Source organism: Trachemys scripta, chromosome 1 (genome assembly GCF_013100865.1).
Source record: "Trachemys scripta elegans isolate TJP31775 chromosome 1, CAS_Tse_1.0, whole genome shotgun sequence".
NCBI lineage: Eukaryota > Metazoa > Chordata > Testudines > Emydidae > Trachemys > Trachemys scripta.
In genome coordinates, this window is record NC_048298.1 from 336,736,006 (window position 1) to 336,755,810 (window position 19,805).

Here is a 19,805-nt window from a genome sequence, read left to right on the forward strand (position 1 = left end):
CAGGATAACAAAGAAAACAGAGACGACAGCCATTTAACGACAGGGGGAGCATGCGGCTTTCTGGGAGCGCCAGTCCCGCTTCAGTCATCTCGTTCACCAAAGGGCAGGTGTTTCCCAAGCCCTCCTCCCTTGGGGGAATCATGCCTAACACCCCCCCAGGCTCCATTCCCTGCTCCCTGTGGGGAGTGACTCTCCCTGGACACTGACGGCGCCGCCGCCCGTTGAAGGTCCCTGCCCTCTGAGAAGGCAGCGCCCAGCCCGCGCTGCCGGGCAGACCGGGAAGGTGGCTCACGCTCCCAGAAGGCCCCGCAAGGTTGATTTTGAACATCGCTCGGCCTATAGTGACCGTTCTGCAGTGCCACGGATTCCTCCCACACCATGCTTTCCTCAGCCAGGAGAGAGACAAGCTTCCCCTCAAGCGACGGGGCATCCATCCTGCTCGGTGCTAGAGCGCTGGCGTTCCCACTGCCAACCACTGAGGCCTGGACCCTGAAAGGTATTTCGATGCCTAAGTCCCAGTGGGAGTTGCACCTTTCAGGGTCCGGGCCTAAAGTACTAGCCTTGGGGAAATCCAGATTTCTGGCATCAAGGGCGGGACAGTCCCTCTCCCATCCCTGGCCTGCTTGAGAAATGCCCAAACACCAGCCCCGTTAGCCGGGGTGGGGAGCGATGGGGCGGGGGAGCGTGTTACACGACCTGCACTGGATACACAGACAAAATAAACCCGGTTGGGCGAGTGTGGAGGGGTGAGGGGCTGGGGGGGGGGGGGGGGGAAGCGAGGGCGGCTCAGTTGACGCTGTCCTCGTCGCTGCCCTCGCCCCTGTCGTCTTTGGTCTCGGACAGGCTGCTCTCGTCGATGTTCTCCAGCGAGTCGGCGTGCTGGATGGAGAGCTCCGAGAGCGCCACGGTGGGGAGGGTGCTCTGCTCGGGGAACAGCCAGGGCTTGAAGTGAGGGTTGTGCTTCTGCTTCCAGTCGGGATACTTCAGGCAGGCTTTGTACATCTTCTTCATGGCCTGGGGGAGCAGGCAGAGAAGGCAGGAGACAGGTCAGAGCCACTCGAGCCATCAGTGAATGAGGCATCTGCACCTAGGGTGGCAGATTGGGTGCTACCCAAGTGTGGGCTGGCTGCCCCTCCACCACGATGGAGAGTCATCCGGGTCCAATCTAGGCCTATGGGGAGGGGGAAGTACGCTCAAGCTTTGCTGAGGACTGCAGATTGTCTAGAGCGGCCTCTGGTCAGAGCCCAGGCTAAGAAACATCTAGGGACCGGTACAGGGTCAAGAAGGCTGCATCACGGCTGCATCTTCCCACCTGGATGCTTTCTGCAGTCAGCGTGGGCCTCAACCCTGGCTTAGGAGGGGCAGCGTGGCTGACTGAATCAACCCTGTCGCCTCGAGCCCATCCGTGAGGCACCGCTCTGACCAGCGAGCCCGACCGAGTCCACGACAGACCTCAGGAGGGTCACACCTGCCTCTGAAGGTCTGTGAGCAACACCGAGTGCACCAGTACAACTCAAGGGATTTGCAGCCTGTTGCTGGCACATCAGTGGCTCCTCCCCAGCCCAAGTGGGCAGGGATTGAAGTCCATCGGGTGACCTATGTGAACTGGGCAGTGGGGTCTCATCCTAGTTCAGGGAGAAGCATAACCGGACTCTGAAGGCAGCCCTGTCCTGTAGGTCTCTCTGGCTGGAAGCCTGATCAAGTTCCCTTAACCCCCTGCAATCTGCCTTCTACCCCACCCATGTCACCAGAACCGCCCTTACCAACAACCTGTGGTTGAACTCGACCCTCTTTTAGAAATCCACCCCACCCCACCGCCACACGATGACTTCACCACTGCCCCATAGCAGCAGTTCCAGTGGTTCGTGACCCTCACTCTTGGAGATCTCCAATTTCCATCTGGGATTTTTTCTAATCTCAATTGCCAGCCTCTGGATCTCATCGTGCCTTGGTCTGCAGGATAAAGGCACCCTGACACCTTCTCCCTGGGCTGCTACTTATGGACTATGATGGAGTCGCCTCTTCACCTGCTCGTTGGAGAAATGATGGATGGCAGCTACCGCAAAGGTAGCCAAGCCAGCCCGCCCAGAGGCAGAAATCACTGGGGCTCTAATTAAACTGTGTCGTCAGTAGCAGGCATCTCCATTTGCCACCAGCCATCACTCTCTGACAATGTTCCAGGCGGAGGGGACAGATTCCGGAACAGCTTCACCACCTGAGCTAATGCATTAAGTGCTGGGCTGAGGGCAAACCAAAGCGACCATGTGATAGCGAAGACTTCGGAGCGTCCTACAGCCGGCCACGTTTGCTAGGTGTGTGGATGTGACAGCTACAGTCCAGAGCCAGGAGAGCGCCCGCTGCCTACAGCGAGAGATGCGCGTGAACATGGGCTAGAATCATAGCCAGGCCAGAGTGGGACACTTACCTTTGGAGCCAGAAACTGAGACGATTTGTTCACCACCCACTTAGGCAAAGAACCTACATAACAGAGACAAGAAGAATGAGGCAGAGACCCGGTACCGCCGCTAGTCCGCACAGTACACCCCCAAATGCCTTGGAGACGACTGCCAGTTTGGCCAACACACCAGGCGAACCACGAACCTCCAAAGCATCAGCTGCTACCGCTTGAGCTAACGAACTGAAGCTCTGTAGCTGGGGCTGTAGAAGACTCATTTCCTCTACGGGTCAGCACAGAGGGGGACCTGTAACACACTCACCAGTGGGTTAGACCTTCACATAGGGACGGTGAGCTGCTTCCAGCCCTTAACGCTATTGGGGTCTGAAGAAAGCCATTCTGGGAGGGGTCATTCATAGGAAAGTCTGCTTGAGGGATGGCACAGGTCAAGACCACCTGGAGAGCAAGCAGCAGTGGAGGAAGCATGTGGGGTGGTGGAGGCAGTCAGGAGATGAAGAGGTCGGAGATGGCAGAGTAAGTCTGAGACGGAGTGAGCATTCCAGAGCATGCCAGAGAGGGACGGGGGCCGGAGTCTGCCCATCTCCCTGAGCACGGCTGTCAAGGGAGCCCCTCGCTCTAAGCAGAACTGCAGTCTGCACCTGGCAGGGCCCCGGGATTTCCCACCCACGGTGTTTCCCTGACGCTGCTCAAAATCTATTTTTTCCTTGAAAAGACGGCACCGCTCAAGTGCTCCACTGGAGGGTGCTACAGCAGGGCCCCAGCGATGCGGTATATTCCGCAGCTTCCCATGGACAAGGACACAGGCCTCTCCTCCCAAAGAGGCGAGATTGCTAAGGAGGGAGCAAAGTCTTCTCGGCTAGCGGCAATTCTCCGTACAGCTGGGATTTCGGTCTGAGATCTGCGACCCGGCCGGGTTCTGCTCTCAGGTTCCCTGCACAAGTCTCCTAGGCCTTGCAAGGCTTCTTAGGCTCAGTGCAATAGGAGTGTATATTCTGCAGAGCATCTCAGCCGCATGGCACCCTGAAGGGGTTGGACGTAAGTTAAGAGACTGGGGAAGATTTTCCGACGAGAGGGAGAATTGATTAGAGGTACAGAGAGACTTCTACAGAGGGTGGGAGCTCCTCCACACAGGCTGGCGAGGCGGGGAGATTTAGTGACAGACGGGGCTCCTGAAACGAATGGGGAGCTCATGGGACGAGGTGATGTGGTTACAGCTCTTTGGACCCGCGAGCAATGGAAAGCAGTGGGGAAAGGGCTCCAATAGCGTCCCTAGAGAAACAGCCTCGCAGCCGGGCCGGCCCCAGGCCGTGCAATTACCTTTGGGGTCAACCTGGGCCAGGTAGGTGATGGAGCAGCTCTTGACTCCTCTCCCCTGGATCAAGTAGCCCGTCTGGATGGACACCGCTCTCACCATGTCTTTCCTTGGAGGGTATTTCTGCAGAGGGGGGGGGGGGGAGGGGGAACAGAAACAGGCTGTTTGTGACTTGGTCTGGGGAGGACGAGGAAGGGACTGGATAATGCACCCTCAGCTGGTTAGTCAAAGGGTCCATTGGTCAGCAGCCCAGGCCTTGGCCCCCCATCCCCAGAGCTAGGGGGAGCTGCCTCCCAGTGGGGTCAACTCAAGACAGGGGTGTTCATTCACCATGTGTTGCCCATACTCTGAGGGGCCTTAGCTCAACCAGAACCCAAACACTCCAGGCATAGCAGGTGGTCCTGGGTGTGGTGGACGAGGACGGGAGCTCTGCCACTGAAATCAGGGGGCGCAGGATTAGACCCTGTGTCTTTATAGCATGGGCTGGAGCAAAAGCCCAGAACTCCCAACTTCGGGGTACCCCGGAGACAAATTCCAGTTTTGTGGCTTGACTCCACGTAGAATTCAGAGTGAGGGAGAAGTAGCACTGGTGAGGGAGAAGTAGTTGGCTAGTGAGGGAGAAGTAGCGCTGCCGGACAGCTGAGCCGGGGGCCTCCGTTCTGACCCACAGCTCTCCGAAGCAGCTAGGATCCAGGGGGGCAGATTACATGCTGGTTTTATGATCTACGCTGACGGGCAGTAAGCCGAGAGCAGACCATTAAATCCAGACACGCAGAGATCAAAGCCTTCTGCATGACTTAACCCAGTGCCCCACCAGAGATCCTTTCCCTACGGAACAACGGTGCACCACAAGGCACGGTGGGTAGTACAAGCACCACTGCTTACAGCTACATTATTGTTGTACTAGTAGTGAGGTGAACGGATGCGGTGTGTGCATGCCTGTGCAATACTGCCTTCTACTGGACAGGGTAAGAGCGCCCGGCTGCGTGTCAGAGGCCATATATATCTATAGGAGCTAACGGAGATTCTCCCTTAGGCCCCTGTCGCTTGATCTAGCCTTTGGTGCAGGCGGACCTGAGCTCTGGCCCTGCTGTGAGGTTCCACGTGACCCTAGTGAGTAAGACGACTTGGCTGTGAGAGTCCTGGGTGACCACAGCGTTGTTAGGACAACTGAGGTTTCTGTGATTCCTTTCACCCCCACATGCAGCCATCTCTAGCGTGCTAAGGCCACGACAGCAAGGAGGGGACAGGGCACCGGGGGCAAACCCCTGGTCTTATGGGATCTTCAATGTCTGTGCAGAGTCGCCCTGCCAGGGTTTCAGCCTGTGGTTCCGGGGCACACGTGGCCAAGTGAAGTTGTAGCCTCTTGTGTCCCCCTGAGCCAGTGCTGCAGGCTAGTTACGGTCAGAGCTCAGAGCTGATCCCTGCCGATCCCCCATCTCAGTCCATCCCGCCCCCCGGCGGGTCAATCTGTGGCGGGCAGGGCACTCACGGGGTGTTTGACCGAGTAGTTCATGATGATGTAATCGGCCCCCATGGGCAGCCAGGAGCGCAGGGTGATGACATCTCTGTTCTTCAGGGGCTTGGGGCACTTCCCTGGAAAGGGAGATGGGGGAAGGGAGATGGGGGAAGAAGAAAGGGGATTTAGCTCCTGAGTTGGAATAAAAGACTTCCCCCTCCCAACTCCCCGGGAGCTAGAGGAGAGAGCGGGGTGTCCTCTGTATCACTAAACAGTCCCAGATAGCCCTCCCCGTCAGCACCATGCTAGTATCCACCCCCAGAACCCCCTCCACCCCATCAGCCGCCCCAGTATCCATTCCCCAACCCCCGCCCCGTCAGCCCCACGCTAGTATCCATTCCCTGCCCCCTCTCCCATCGCCCCCACCCTAATACGTTCCCTGGACCTTCTCTTTATCGAAGCATTTATGCTGTGCTTCTCCTCGGGATACTCAGGTCCCACCTCCCCACCGTGTGAGATCCCTTGCCCCCACCCCCAGCCTTTCAGCAGAGGACAATGCTGCCCTGTCAATGTCCCTGGCCCCGCTCCCTCCTTGCTGGTGGCTCTGTTCACGCTAAATGCAGCGGATCAGGCGCACTAGAGAGGCGACTGACTTGATGCTGTCCTAACCCCGTGCCCAGCCTGGTGCTCAAATGCTAGTGCCCACTTCAAGCCCCTCCAGAACGCCCCACTAACCAGCCCCATCCTCTGAAACAGCCGCTGAGTACAACTGCTGCACAGATTTGGGGAGGAGGGGCTCTATTCCCCTGGGACTCAGCCCTGCTCCCCCCCGGCTCCTCACAGGCGTAGTAGCCCACGTCCGAGTTGACGGTCAGCTTCCCAATGTCGAAGGTCTCAATGACGTTCGTGTCCCACTTTTTCCGGTACTCAATGTCGTGCAGCACGTCGTAGAGCGTCTCCGCGGCGATGTCCTTGCACTCCATCCTGCACTGCAGAGACAGACTGGGTGAGAACCTGACGCACGCACAAAGGGCCACTGCCCCGCTCGGGGTTGGCGCCTGAACTCCTACAGGGCTGGCTTGGCCTGGCCCATAGACTGCAAGCTGTTCGGGGCACAGACCTGCAAAGGCAGGGAAATATTTGCAGAGCAGAGAGGAAGGACAACCCAGGGGTTAGGCACTAAACGAGGACTCGAACCCAGGTCTCCCATGTCCCCCCCCCTTGCTCTGCCTCTGTGACGGGGCAAGTCACTTAGATGCTGTGTGCATCAGTTTCCCCATCTGTACAGTGCTCTGCCCCATGTACTGAAGATTGTGAAGTGCTCCAAAACGGTGGCAATGGGTGTCGTATATGCACGACAGATAAATGGCACGACGAGAGCTGATCTAACCCCGTTACTCCTTCCAGAAGCTTTCGGAGAGGCGCAGACATCTCACCCGACGGGCTCTACACAGGTGTGAGCCATCTCATGGCACAGGGAGGCACCTCCAAGGCGTAGCCCCCGCTTGCAGAGCACAACCGTCGCGAAGGCAGATCACTGGCTTAACCAATGTTTTGAATCGAGAACACACCGCAACGCCAAGCGGGCTACCTCAAGGTAAGTGGTTATTTAGACCAGTCTCCCCCACAGATGTCCCGTGTCGATTAGCCCACTTGAAGCCCAGCCCCCTTTCCAGAGGTTTTACCAATTAAAATCCCCGCCTCCCCCTTACAGCACCGCAAGATTCAGTCAATCAAGCCAGCAGGAGAATCATTATGTCTCTTGCAGGCACCGACCAGGGCCTCCTGGTTTCAGGCACTGTACAAATGAATAACCGGATTCAAGCCAACTCTGCGTTTCTCTCACTGCATCTAGCTCCCTCTTGTGTCACGAAGTCTGTATTGCACTGCCTCACTCAGGCCCTATTCAACTGCCGTCAGATGAAGCCAGTCTCTGGCAAAGGAACCGGGAGCTCCCGAGTCTCACCGTAAATCAGGAACATGAACAGGGTCTGATAGGATGAGATTAAAGAGGTTTGAAGATAGACAGCTGGCTACGGAGCAGCACTACTTCCCAAAGGATGCCCCCCCCCCATCCCCACAGGCCAGTGACGTAGCAGCTACGATCAGAGGGTATTAAATGGGCTCCAACGTGGAAACCAACGCCACGCGATAACATCCAGCTGGAGTCTTTGATTTAAGAGCTGACAGAGCGCGCCATTTCTCAGAATATTAACTTCCGCGTATAGAACGCCTGTAGCTCACAGCGCTTCATAGGCTGTGCACAGGCAGGGATCGCCTCCCTCACCACTGAAATGCAGCCAGCTCTGGGGAGGAAGATGGCAGCTGTTTAGCAACGCAGCGCAGAAGCTACGGACCCGTTTAGGACAGGAAGTGAAGAACGCTGTCCCCCACTGAAGGCGGGGCAAGGGGTAGTTATAGCGAGGTGGGATGCAGGCCCATATCACTAGATAGGCTATTCAGCCAGGACACTGGAGCCAACATCCCTGCTCTTGGAAAAACATCATGAAGTGGGATATTTGAGTCCTTAAGGTCAGCAGCACAGCACCTCCTGCGATCATGCTGGGCCATTATTTTGTACAGATTCCAGCGAGAGGGAAGAGCGCCACCTACTGAATCCCCCACACTGCTCCCTGCAGCACCTGGATTTTCCTGCCCATATATTGACCCTGCCTGACTACTTAGTGCGTGAGAGCTGATGAAAACACAGCCTATGGCTGCAGCATCTTAGAAGCCAAGACCCCGGACAAGTCACATGGTCCATCAATGGCTCTTTGGCTCAGTGCAATAAAACAGCCTCACCATAGGGTGCCTGGAGTTAAGTTTCCTTCACCTTCTCTCGGTCCATCCCATCAGGGGCAGAGGGAGGTGAAAATGCCTTCTAAATCCTCTCCCACTGAACTGCAAAGCTTAATTGCCCGAAAGCCGGGATGTGATCCAAACCCAGAGGGGGCACAATGGGATCAGAGGCAGGTTTGATTGTATTTTGATCAAAGCATCAGCTCCTCTCCGCCTCCCCTTCGCTGTCTGCAGTAACAATCAGACAGACAGTACCCAGCAGATCCTCGGAACAGGCGGATCTAATGATCCCCATTTTCCGGGCAGAGAAGCGGAGAGTCTGGGAAGTTCAGTAACATCGGGGACCAAAGGGCAAGGCAGTGGCAGGACAGGGATCAGGACGTGACGTCCCAGCGCGATTATGGGCACGTCTACGCTGCAGCTGGAGTGAGCAGTCCAGCCCGGCTTGACAGACTTGTGCTAGCGTGCTAAGAATAGCCGTGACATTCCCATGCCGGCAGAGGCCCGGGCTGGCCACCTCAGCTCGGACCCGGCGGGCAGGGTGGGTCCAACCCTTCGCCACCACTCACACTATTATTTTCGGTGCACTAGCACGAGCCCTGCTAGCTCGTCTGCCGGCCCAGGCTGAGAGGCTCATGCCCAGCCGCGGCGCAGCCATGCCTTAAGAGGGCGAACACAACTCTGGGGCGTATAAGCAGAGGGCCAGCAAGTCGGAGCAGGGAGAGGGTGTCACCTCTGCATACGGCATTAGCATTCCTGGAGTGCTGGGTACGGTTCTGGGGTCTGAGTTTCAAAAAGGAGGTGGAAAAATCGGAAAGGCTTCGGAGAAGAGCTACAAGAACGATTGGAGGTCGGGAAAATCCATCCTAGCGAGAGAGTCAAGCAGCTCGATTTAGCTCATTCCACAGAAGGATCAGAGGTCACTTGATCACGGAGTCTAAGTACCTACTAGGGGAGGAGATTTGATAGCCGTGGGCTCTTTGATCTAGCAGAAGAGAGCCAATGGCTGGGAACTGAAGCTAGATAAAAGTTTGTGCCTTATTTCTCATCTGAATTGAGCAGGGAGGGGAATTAACGATTGGCACAACTTAGGAAGGGACATGGTGGATCCTCCATCGCCTGGAGTCTTGATATCAAGCTCTGCTCTAGCTCAGCCAGAAGCGGTGGGCTTGATGCAGGAATTACAGTGGCAAAGTTCTCTGGCCTGGGCTACGCAGGAGGACAGACTGGGCGCCCATAATGGTCTCTTCTGGCCTTCAAAAAAAATCATCAGCTCGGGAATCCCTGACCCCCAGGCCTGTATTCTGACCACTCGACTGCCAAGCCTCTCTCCTCCAACCGGCATCTAGAAACGCCCGGCCCTCCTTCCAGCTCCCCACACCACGGGACATGGGGTAGTTCACGTCACACAGGAGGTCACAGGGAAAGGCAGGGTGCTTGAATTATAGGGTCTGTTTCAGTCAACTCAAACTCAAACAGCTGCGGGGGAGGGATGGACAGGGTGCCCCCATTGCATTAGCAGTGTCCAATATTGGACACCCTGACAGATTCCTCAGTGCAGAATCTCAGCCAGGCCTTCTCCTCCAAGCCCCCCACTCCCAGCTCAGAGCCCCCGGCCTTCCCTTGCACAGACGCCCCTCTCTGTTCTGAGGCCCTGACCCCGCTGCCTTGGACAGCGGCAGCGAAACGCTCCTGACTCGGTGCCCGAGAACAGGCGGTCAGAGGATCAGTCCGTTTCCGCAGCCCGGAGCTCCAGGCGTGTGGGTGTGCGCTGGAGGGCTCTGCTGCTCAGGGGGTCTGCACTGAGCGAAACCACCTGCTCCAGGAACATCGACTGCACGGACTTGCTTTGCCGCGGTGCTCGTCCCCGAGAGAGGCCAGGCAGCCAGGCTGCCTTGGCACATCCACGGGCACCATCCCCTTGACAGCCACGAGACCCTTCAGGCTCATCTAACCCAGCCTCCAGCGTTCCCCCATCACCAAACCCTGCTCAGAGCCTGGTGGTTGTTACACCCATACCCTGGCTATAGTAGTGCTCCAGTACCGCTGCGCCCTGGCTGGCCAATCAGCCGCAGGGACCAAACCTGTGATCTCAGGTTCTGAGCACACGCGGCTCTACTCGAGCTAAGAGAGCTCAGTTAGCCAACGCTGTAGCAGGCTCTATGTCCCAGCCACCACTACAGGGAGACAGCACTGGGCGGAGCGGGTTACTCTCAATGTCGACGCAGCAGCGGCGGCAGATCAGAAAAACGTCTGTGTAGACACAGCCGAGTTGTGGCATCGCCCGGCCTGAGGAGACCACCAGCAGCTGCAGGCAGCCAAGGGAGAGTCTCTCCTAAGACGAAAGCCCACAGAGAATTAAGAGAACCACGCGGGTCTGAATTAGGAGCACCCAACAACGGCACCTGCTGCATTAGAGGACGGATGGGCTCCTGTGTAGGACCAGGACATCGCTAAGGAGAATGGGTGAACCAAGCCCTGGCTTTACTCCCAAGGACGGTGCAGCGTGGGGAGGCAGAGAGATGTAGTAGTTAAATGCTTTACGTCCGTGGTAAGGCACTGCTTGGGACCCGCGCAGCAGACGATTGCAGACGAGGGACCCCTCGTCAGAGGTTCCTCATGGGAGGGCTGGGGTAATTACCAGCACTAAGAGGCAGTCTTGCCTAGTGGCTACAGCACTAGAGTGGGACGCAGGAGACCTAGGTTCATTCACGGCTTTGCACTGGCTACCGGGTAACAGCGCCTCAGGTTCCCCACCTGTAAAAAAGGAGGATGATTCTGACTCTCTTTGGAAAGCCCTTTGAGCTGATGAGAAAAAAGCTCTACGTAAGAGCCAGAGATTACAATTATTATGAATAAAAGGCAGGTAAGTACTGGGGCGCCTGGTAGGATTGAAGTCTGATCATCACAACGTGCTGCTCTTGTTTGTATTAATCCTGTTCACTGGTTACACGAAACTCTCCTGAACACACACCACGAAGGGAGGGACAGACAAACGGACTTCCCCTGGGATAGACGTCCTGTGCCATACACAGGCTTATGTCTGGAGCTAGCCACTCAGATACCATGGCAACGGAGGGCCAGAGAAACAGATTAGATTAGACGGCTGGAAATAAAAAGGACGCTCCTAATGAAGCGTGTCCTCCTAGTACAGCCAACGAATGCCAAAACCTTTCATCTGCCAGCCCCAGCCGCTACGAAGAGCAGATCCCTGCTGGTGCTCAGGGAGGGGGCAAAGAAGTGAGCTGTAAAATTGCCCCAGGATTACTACCCCTGCTATTACTTACAGTCGGGGTTTGACTCTCTGATAAACCTGGGGCAATCCTTCGTGGGCACTCGCTTTGATCCCGCAGGTGATGGCTCGAAACTCCTACAGAGCAGGAGAAACCCACTGAAATGGGGGTGTGACAGCGACGCGTCGCTTGATGCACAGTGGTCAGCGTGCGTGGAGCGTGCGGCGGCACGGAACTCACGAGATTGGTGAGCTAAGGCAAGGGGGATATGCTCGGGCCAATACAGAGAGTCACATCCACGCGGTCTCCCCATGGAGGCCAGCGGAGCCCCCAGGTTTATCACAGCTGTTCTTTCCGACTTGATTGCTGCAAAATAGCTGGTGTCTTGAGACGATCCCATGCCGCGTGGGACTGACACCTGCACAGCCAAGCAGAGATAAACACCGCCACCATCGAGAGATGCTTGGGAGGATAAGAGAGACTCCAGACACACAATTAGACTGAAGGGGCAGAGCTGCGGAGGAACACGGGAGGGAGGCGATTTTACAACCCAGCAGAAGGCGAGAAACCAACGTGCTTTGTGCCAGGATGGGGAACGAAAGCTTCCACATGACAGGATTAGAACAGCAGGGCTGCATGCGAGCAGAGGTGATTCGGTGCCAGGAGTCACATGTCTTTCCTCTGCCTAGAGGACAGCCAACATACCGAACTGGGGGCAGGTTATCTGGAAAGCAAAGAAACACCTAGGACGGAGCAACAGGAGGTGGACGAAATATCAGCTCACAGCGTGGCGCAGCTGCTATGGAAAAGCTGGTGGTATTCACACAGGTACAGCACTGGAACAAATCTGCAGTCTGCTAGAACTGCATGTGCATCAGGATGCCGTGCACCGCACTCAGAGCTTCACAACCACAGAGGGAATGAAAGTCAGGTCCTCCTGCTTCAGAAGTCACAGGGCCCTCACATTTGGAGCTAATGGGGAATCTCCTTCTGCTGTTAGCTATATAGGGCATATGACACACAGATGGGTAGTTCTGAATCTTCCCAGAAGAGGGCAGTGGTGCAGACACTATCCAGTTCCTTGCAAAATATATAGATCATACACTGAAATTGGAAGGGGATAGTGTGACCCATGGTGTCTGGAGCAGCCCTCACTAGAAATGCTGAGGGCAGGGCAGGCTGCAAAAAGGAGAGCAGATACTCCCAAAACTGGTGAGTAACACTGAAGTTAACTCCCTAACCGGTCACAAACTGTGCTCCTGATCCCCACGCTAGTTATCAAGAAGCTGAAAGAAGAAATCACACAGCCTCCTTATTGTATTCCAGTTCTCTGGCTCTCAGTCAGTACATGGGTCCAGTACAGTGAGAAGTTGTTTAAAAAACTCTGCTCACATATACAAAGTGTTCTTCTGACCCCAAAGGGTCAGCCACATTACCAGGTCAGTATAGGGTTAGATCTTCCCCCAAATACCACACTGCCAGCCAATCCTTTAGTGTCTAAAACTGAAGGTTTATTATAATGAAAGAACAAGAGAGTTGTTAAATGTTAAAACAGTCACATACATAGAGCCCTGCAAATCCATGGGTACTCACTTTATATCCATAAACCACTTCTGCGGATAGCAGCTAGGGTTGCCAACTTTCTAATTCCAGAAAACCAAACACCCCTGCCCTGCCCCACCCCCCGCTCATTCTATCCCCCCTCCCACCGTTAGGGCCACACATTATCACAGCTCCAATGGGTCCATTAAAGGCCCACTCCTGAGGCCCAAGTACAAATCCATAGAGCACAACCACAGAAATGCACCTGTCCAGATATCTATATCAATAAATCTGTAGAACTGACATCCACTCCTACATGCAGATGTACACGTGAATACACGTGTGTATGTCTGACATGCACTAGCACATATACTGCCACATCATTTAATATTACAATTGTTTAGTGCCTAGAGACCCCAACTAAGATCAGGGCTCCAGGGTGCTAGGTGCTGGACATACATATAAAAAGAGAGAGTCGGCAACAAAGCGTTTATAATGTCGCTAGACAAAGGTGGGGAGAAATGTGTGATCCATCGGCTCTTCTGCAATTACTAGTCACCAACACTTTTTAAGAAATAATACATTGCTTTTAGAGTGCCCGACTCTTTACAACTGGTTATGAAATACACACACACACACTTTATGTCATCAATCGTTTTATGCGCAGCCCAGCAAAAGGAATAAAAAAAAAGTCAAAGAGTTAGGTTGCAAGTTGTATTCACACAGGTATACACACACATGCGGCAATACATGCACCTCCCTACACAGTCTCTTTCACACACATAGTGCATGCACACACTTACCTACACAGAGACACTTTTTCATACCCCATGTAGAGCCCTGCAAATCCACGGAGATCTGCATCCATGGATGTGGAGATCTGTAGATTATTTTTTGCAGATAGCACATTGGATTTGGATACACATTTGTGTATCCGCGCAGGGCTCTACACATACATACAGAGACTTCAAAGTCTCTCTCTCAGGTTCTTAGTAGTATTGGTGCGTTTGCTGGCTTAAAAGTCCCTCTGGAACACACCCACAGCTTGGATGGGTCATTCAGTCCTTTGTTCAGAGCTTCAGTTGTAGCAAAGTCACACCAGAAGCAGGAACGAAGAGAAAATGGAGACGCTGCAGATGCCCTTTATATTCCTTTTGCCATGTGGCTTGTACTTCCTGTCCCCCAAACACAAGCCCCGCAGAACCTGGCACAGAAAAGCCTTTGAGTTCCGTCCATAGCCAGGCCTCTACACGGCCTGCTGACTCATAAGGTGCAGTCCCTGGTCTCTCAATGGGTTTATTGTACAGCTGATGGGCCATCGAACAGGCCAGGCAGTGCTGATGCAGCTGCCAATCGATATGGGGTGTCACCCAGAAACACAGCACAAATTGAGAAATACAGAGCTACTGTACCCTACGTAGCCAGAACCCACAATACAGAAGGGGAGACAAAACAGATCAACAAGATGATCATAGGTTTCAGAGTAGCAGCCGTGTTAGTCTGTATCCGCAAAAAGAAGAACAGGAGTACTTGTGGCACCTTAGAGACTAACAAATTTATTAGAGCATAAGCTTTCGTGGACTACAGCCCACTTCTTCGGATGCATATAGAATGGAACATATATTGAGGAGATATATATACACACATACAGAGAGCATAAACAGGTGGGAGTTGTCTTACCAACTCTGAGAGGCCAATTAATTAAGAGAAAAAAAACTTTTGAAGTGATAATCAAGCTAGGCCAGTACAGACAGTTTGATAATAGGTGTGAGAGTACTTACAAGGGGAGATAGAGTCAATGTTTGTAATGGCTCAGCCATTCCCAGTCCTTATTCAAACCGGAGTTGATTGTGTCTAGTTTGCATATCAATTCTAGCTCTGCAGTCTCTCTTTGGAGTCTGTTTTTGAAGTTTTTCTGTTGATCATAGTTAGGGAATTATAACTTCTCCACTGATTGCTGACCCACTTGATCCATTGCACTTTTACAATATCGGTACCAACAAGATCGTAAAGTAGCTCCCATATTCCATACAGCGTGTCGCTGCCCCGGCCGTGCCAAGTCCTACTCCCCACAGCGGAGCAGGATATTAGAAAGGCAAGATCAGCAGCAACAAGTTGTTGATGAGGAAGGGAAAGATTCAGCTACATGCACAGAGAAGAGTTCTTCACGGCAAGGGCAGCTAGGAAATGGGACACCGAGTCCCAGGGGAGACCAGTAATAGCAAAGTCTTGGGAGCAGGTTGGAGGGGAAGATAAGGCCACATCCTATGGAGTCCACAGTGACTCGTTATTGGCTGTGGATCCCCAGCCCGAGTGTTGTGCGAAAGCAGCCACCTCTCCCAGCTCAGCACTGTGCCCCAGGCCCCCCATCTTCACCCCGTGTCACTTTGGAGCACATGGCTGGTTTATTCTATGCCCCCAGCGCTCATGACCCCTCCCACCCCCTGGTGTCAGGTGGCACTTTAAGAAAAAGAACTTCACGCTGATTTCATAAGCAGTCGGGCTGCGGTGTCATGCAGAGCCGCACCAAACCAGGCCCCTTCCTTTGGAGAGCTGCTTTGATGCGAGCTCCTGCTGTCCTCCTCCCGGGCTCCCGCTAATTAAGGAGCCCAGCTCCCCGGAATACATTTCCAGTGATTTCCATTCCGCTATTTGATCTTTCCTGAAGACGACCAGCTTTGATCGGAGCTAGTCAGCTGTCTCCATCTCCACTGCAGCTTCCACTAAACAGACACAAACACGGAGAGCTTCGTTCCCGTTATTAACACCACAAACGAGGACTATTAAGTACGCCAGAGAGAGCCGCATTTATTTTTACGAGGGCGGCTAGCGTTTGGATGAGACGGAAAACGGAGATTAGGGCCACCGGTGACAATGCTCCCCGGCACCTTTTGCCAGATGTTAACCCCAGGGCCCTGGCCAAACTCCAGATCTAACAATTACATCCCCTGCCTAAATTCCCTGTCATTTCAATTAGGCACGCTACGTTCACCTCCTCACCCGAGTTAGACTGCAAGCGCTTTGAGGCATAGACCTGGCCTTTCCTCGGTATTTTGGAATGCACCGAGAGCTACAGCACTCGAGAGATCAGTTTCCAACTCTAAAATGTAGTGTGGTGTTGCTGAACAGCTGCTGCGTTCCACCCCAGAAGCAGCTGCATTTCAGTGATCCTTATGGCAAGGGTTTGTCAAGCACTTTGAGATCTCTTTGTCTACATAGGTGTCAGTCTGAATATTTGCCATTACCTCCTCCCATACTGCCGCGATACAGTGAGTTACCCCACAGAGGGTGACCCCCAGGTGAAGAACACCAGTGCTAGTCTAAGTCCCTGGATTTCTCCACTAACACCTCCCTAACCCACCTCCTTTGGAGTGCCAGCCGATACTGTTCAAACTTTCACTGTTGAGCATTGCAAGGTACTGAGAACTGAGCATACCAATAACTCTGTGCCCATCGCAGCCTTTGCTGGTCCAGGGAGCGAGAGCCTGGGGCAGTCTCACTCAGATCTCTCCGGCCACCACGCACCGATCACCTCATCAGACCTTCCTCCACTGATTACTCCTAGGTCGACCTTCTGAAGAGCCTCCCGGCAGGATGGCTCTGTGGGGTCGTTTTCGTTTGCTTGCCACCTTTTATAGACGAACACACAGCTGGATGCAGGGCAGATAGAAAGCAAGTGACAGCCACACAAAGGCATCAAAGCCCCGAGTGTCGTCCTGGATCACATGTCGGGCAAAGAAAGGGTTAACAGGAAAATGGATCCAACATTATCCCCTGCCTGCCGCAGGCACTTTCCCAGCAGGGGACATCAGCCAGGTCTCTGCCTGGAATACCAGATTCCTGTACCAAAGGCAAACTAGAGAGGGCAGCTGGCATGGGCAGAGGCTGTAGCTGTAGTTGTCGGGCACGACACGCTGGGTGAGCAGAGAAGCGCAGATCTCTGTGGTGTGCGGCACTCCACTGAAAGAAAACAGTGCTGCAGAAAGAAAGGTTTATCCACAACAGGCAAGGCTAGTGATTAGACTAAAGCAAGAGAAAGGAGCATGTTTTAACCCACTGGGAGCTCTTTTTGGGTGTGCTGGAGTTTCTAATCCATTAACAGAATGCAATGAACTGGCGAGGGCGTACAGACATGGCTGCCCACTGAAAGGAGTTTGAACTGTGTGTCATTGACCCTATACAGATGGCGGCTAATGGAGATTCTCCGTTCGCTCCAGTGGCAGGGGGCTGGGCTTTCAGGGCAGGAGGGTCTGATTTCAATCCCTGCTCTTGCTGGGAAGTTCCCAGTGGCTGTCAGTCTGTTGGTGGTCGTGGATTGTAATTTGCAAACCTAGACAGGAGATTTAACCTGCTGCTAATGCAGAGTTCAGATCCCAGACCTGGTCCCTGGAAGTCCCAGCTCCTGCCCTGCTGGGGTGCAACAGAGGGGCTCACTCCCCAGGAGAGCAGAGAAATGCCCACTGCCGTCACACCAATCTCTTCCCCAAGGGTGGCAAGACAGCCTGAAGGGCCTGGAAAGCCCAGGCGTCTTTGGAGCAGGGGATATGGTGCTCAGACACCCCAGGATGGGACAGATCAACTGGATAGGAAAGAACCAGCCTGTCACCTCTGAGACGGGAGGCCGCTTTTCACAGCGCAGGGCCAGGCCAGGGCAGAGCCAGCTTCCGCCACCCTGTCCACAAGCCCGTTCCAGCCCAAGCGTCTCCGGGACCTTGGCCGCTGCTGCTGTCGCTAGCAAGGAGCTCACGTAGTGGCCAAAGGTTTTGTGATTAGACATCCCCTGACCACTAGGAACTGGACTGAGAGAATCCACCAACCTGGGTCACACAGGGGCTGCAAAACAGCTGTTAGTCGCAGCTTGCAGGCAGTGCTAGCCGGAGCTGGATTGAAACTGGCGAGCGATAGGTAAAAGGCTCCAGATCCCATTACCAGCCTGTGCTCTGAAGAGAAGGTTCTCGAGTGCCCTTGTCAGGTTTCCAGACATTTTGTATGGAGAGCCTTTGTTTCCAGGTGAGGCCAGGCCCGGTGCCAGCTCTCCACATGGAACCTGGCTTTGTTCGGGTAGAGCTGTTCAAACAGCCTCGTTTCTCCTTCCAAGAACTGGCTTTGCAAAGATGCAGGGCCAGCCATGCAGATCACAGGAACGTAGATTCCTTCCTCTCAGTACAGAGGGACAACAAAAGCAGCTTACCAACACATACCGAGTATGTTATATTACTCTACACATTCCACGCAAATGCAGCCACCTCTGTGGTGGAACGTGGCAGCTGTTTAGCAGGACATAACCACTCAACAGGTTAGGGCAGGAAGTAGAGTGCCATATGCGGCTGGTGTTGCAAGGGGGTGAGGGAAGGAGAGAATATCATTTGTTAACAAGTTTTGCAGACAAGGACCCACTAAAATTGTGAGGATGTACCTAAAACACAGACCTCATTGCAACGGACCAGGGCACAGTCCAGCTAGTCCCCTATCCTGGCTTGGACAGTGGCCAAGGTAGATGGTTCAGAGGAGGATATAAAACTTTGATAATGTACTTAATTGGGCAGTGAGTCCTAGGCAGAATTCCTTCCTGAGCCTAGCCGGAGTGCAGATCTGAGCAAGCCTTGAGCAGTAGCCCTGGCCATTGTCTCCTGGTTAGCACACTCCAGATAAAAAAATTACACGATCTAAAAATGAGCAGAGAGAACATCCTTCCCCCATAGGCTGGAGCGAAGAGCCTGGCATTGGCGGTCTGACCCGTGATCAGAGGAGTCAGGCTGGGTCAGATACCAGGAGGCCAGAGGGCAAAACGGAGAGTCAGGTGTCAGGAAGCAGGTTACCAGGGGATCAGCGGGAGCAGGTGACCAAGGGAAAGCAGTCCTGAGCAGAGAGAACCCAGTTGCATGGACAACTTCCTGTTCCTGTACTTGGGATAAATAGAGGCTGGGGACTAGTCAGATCCCAGGACGGGAGTCCTCAGTTAGAGCTCAGCTGCTAACAGGTTGGGACCGCGTAGCTCCCACAGTCCCTGACATCACCCTCTCCCCAAGGGGGGCCCTCAGGGCGACGGGGGCACCAGGCTTTTCGGCGTCACTCCTATGGAACGTTTGCACAAGTGCAGGAGCAGGTGTAACCCACACCCCTCCTGGGCAGCTCTCACGCACAGGTGCTGAAACTGGGGGGGCCGCCGCATCCCCTGCCTAGAAGTGGTTTCCATCATATCCAGGGTTTACTGTTTGGTTCAACAGTTCTCAGCCAGCCCACTATACAACCCCCTGCTCTCACGCAATCCAGCAACTCGGGACTCAGGGGTAGCGGGTAACAATTCCTGATAGCTATCTGGGTCGACGCAGAGTTGGAGACTGCCATCTTTCTTCTCGACGGAAAGGACTGGTGCGCCAGCCAGCGAGGTCGACTTGCAGATAAGCCCTCGGGACAGGTTCTTCTGGAAGTTTTCTTGGGAGCGCTGTCAGCTTGGGCTCAGACAGGGCACGAATTTGTCCAAATGGTATTTTTGCATTGGGCTGCAGCTCTATTGGGCAGGTCACAGTCCCAGCGTGGAGGTAGTGTTCTGCATTCTTCTTTTCCAAAAACATCGGCGTAGTCTTGGTCACCTGAGGGGAGTTCCGAGGGGACGTCACTGGAAGGCTCTGGGAGCGGGTTGGGTAGGGTCAGCCAGGAAGCAGCGGAAAGCGGAGAATGGATCACACCAAACGGTAACATTTCTCCGTGCTCCTGAATCACGGCCTCCAGGGGAGCCGTTTCCTCCATTACTGGACCAGAAGAGAAAGGGGAACTGTCAATAGCCCCTATAAAGTCAGGAGCGGCCTTGTGTTGCACGGGAACCTGCAGGATCCGGGCAGCCACAGCATCTATGAAGCGGTCAGGATGGGATTTTGCAGGGACGCCCCTGGTATGTGCAATTGGACTGACGCCTGCAAGCGGGGAGACTTCAGGCAGGGCTCTGGAGGTGTTCCAGTCTGGAGGTGCCTTTTCCCTGATGCCCTGGAGTTCGTACGGGGCAGGCAGAGATGAAGTGCCCTGGCTCGCGGCAGTACAAGCGGA

The 19,805-nt window shown here is 54.3% G+C and overlaps 1 protein-coding gene across 3 annotated transcripts in view; it reads right to left on the reverse strand.

Moving 5' to 3' along the window:
- Positions 1 to 666: 666 nt before the first annotated feature.
- Positions 667 to 19,805, reverse strand: part of STARD10 (StAR related lipid transfer domain containing 10) — a 44,915-nt gene continuing 25,776 nt past the window's right edge. Inside the window, exons 1-6 of one of the 3 annotated variants that reach the window (XM_034759221.1) lie at positions 13,565 to 13,860; positions 6,029 to 6,176; positions 5,221 to 5,324; positions 3,734 to 3,851; positions 2,426 to 2,478; positions 667 to 1,014 (exon numbers count right to left, since the gene is read on the reverse strand). In XM_034759221.1, the coding sequence (XP_034615112.1) occupies positions 787 to 1,014; positions 2,426 to 2,478; positions 3,734 to 3,851; positions 5,221 to 5,324; positions 6,029 to 6,170 (645 nt within the window). In that variant the 5' untranslated portion in view covers positions 6,171 to 6,176; positions 13,565 to 13,860 and the 3' untranslated portion in view covers positions 667 to 786. Of the gene's footprint in view, positions 1,015 to 2,425; positions 2,479 to 3,733; positions 3,852 to 5,220; positions 5,325 to 6,028; positions 6,177 to 11,273; positions 11,358 to 13,564; positions 13,861 to 19,805 lie in introns of those variants that run through there. The other 2 variants (XM_034759223.1, XM_034759220.1) reach the window with 2 other exon arrangements.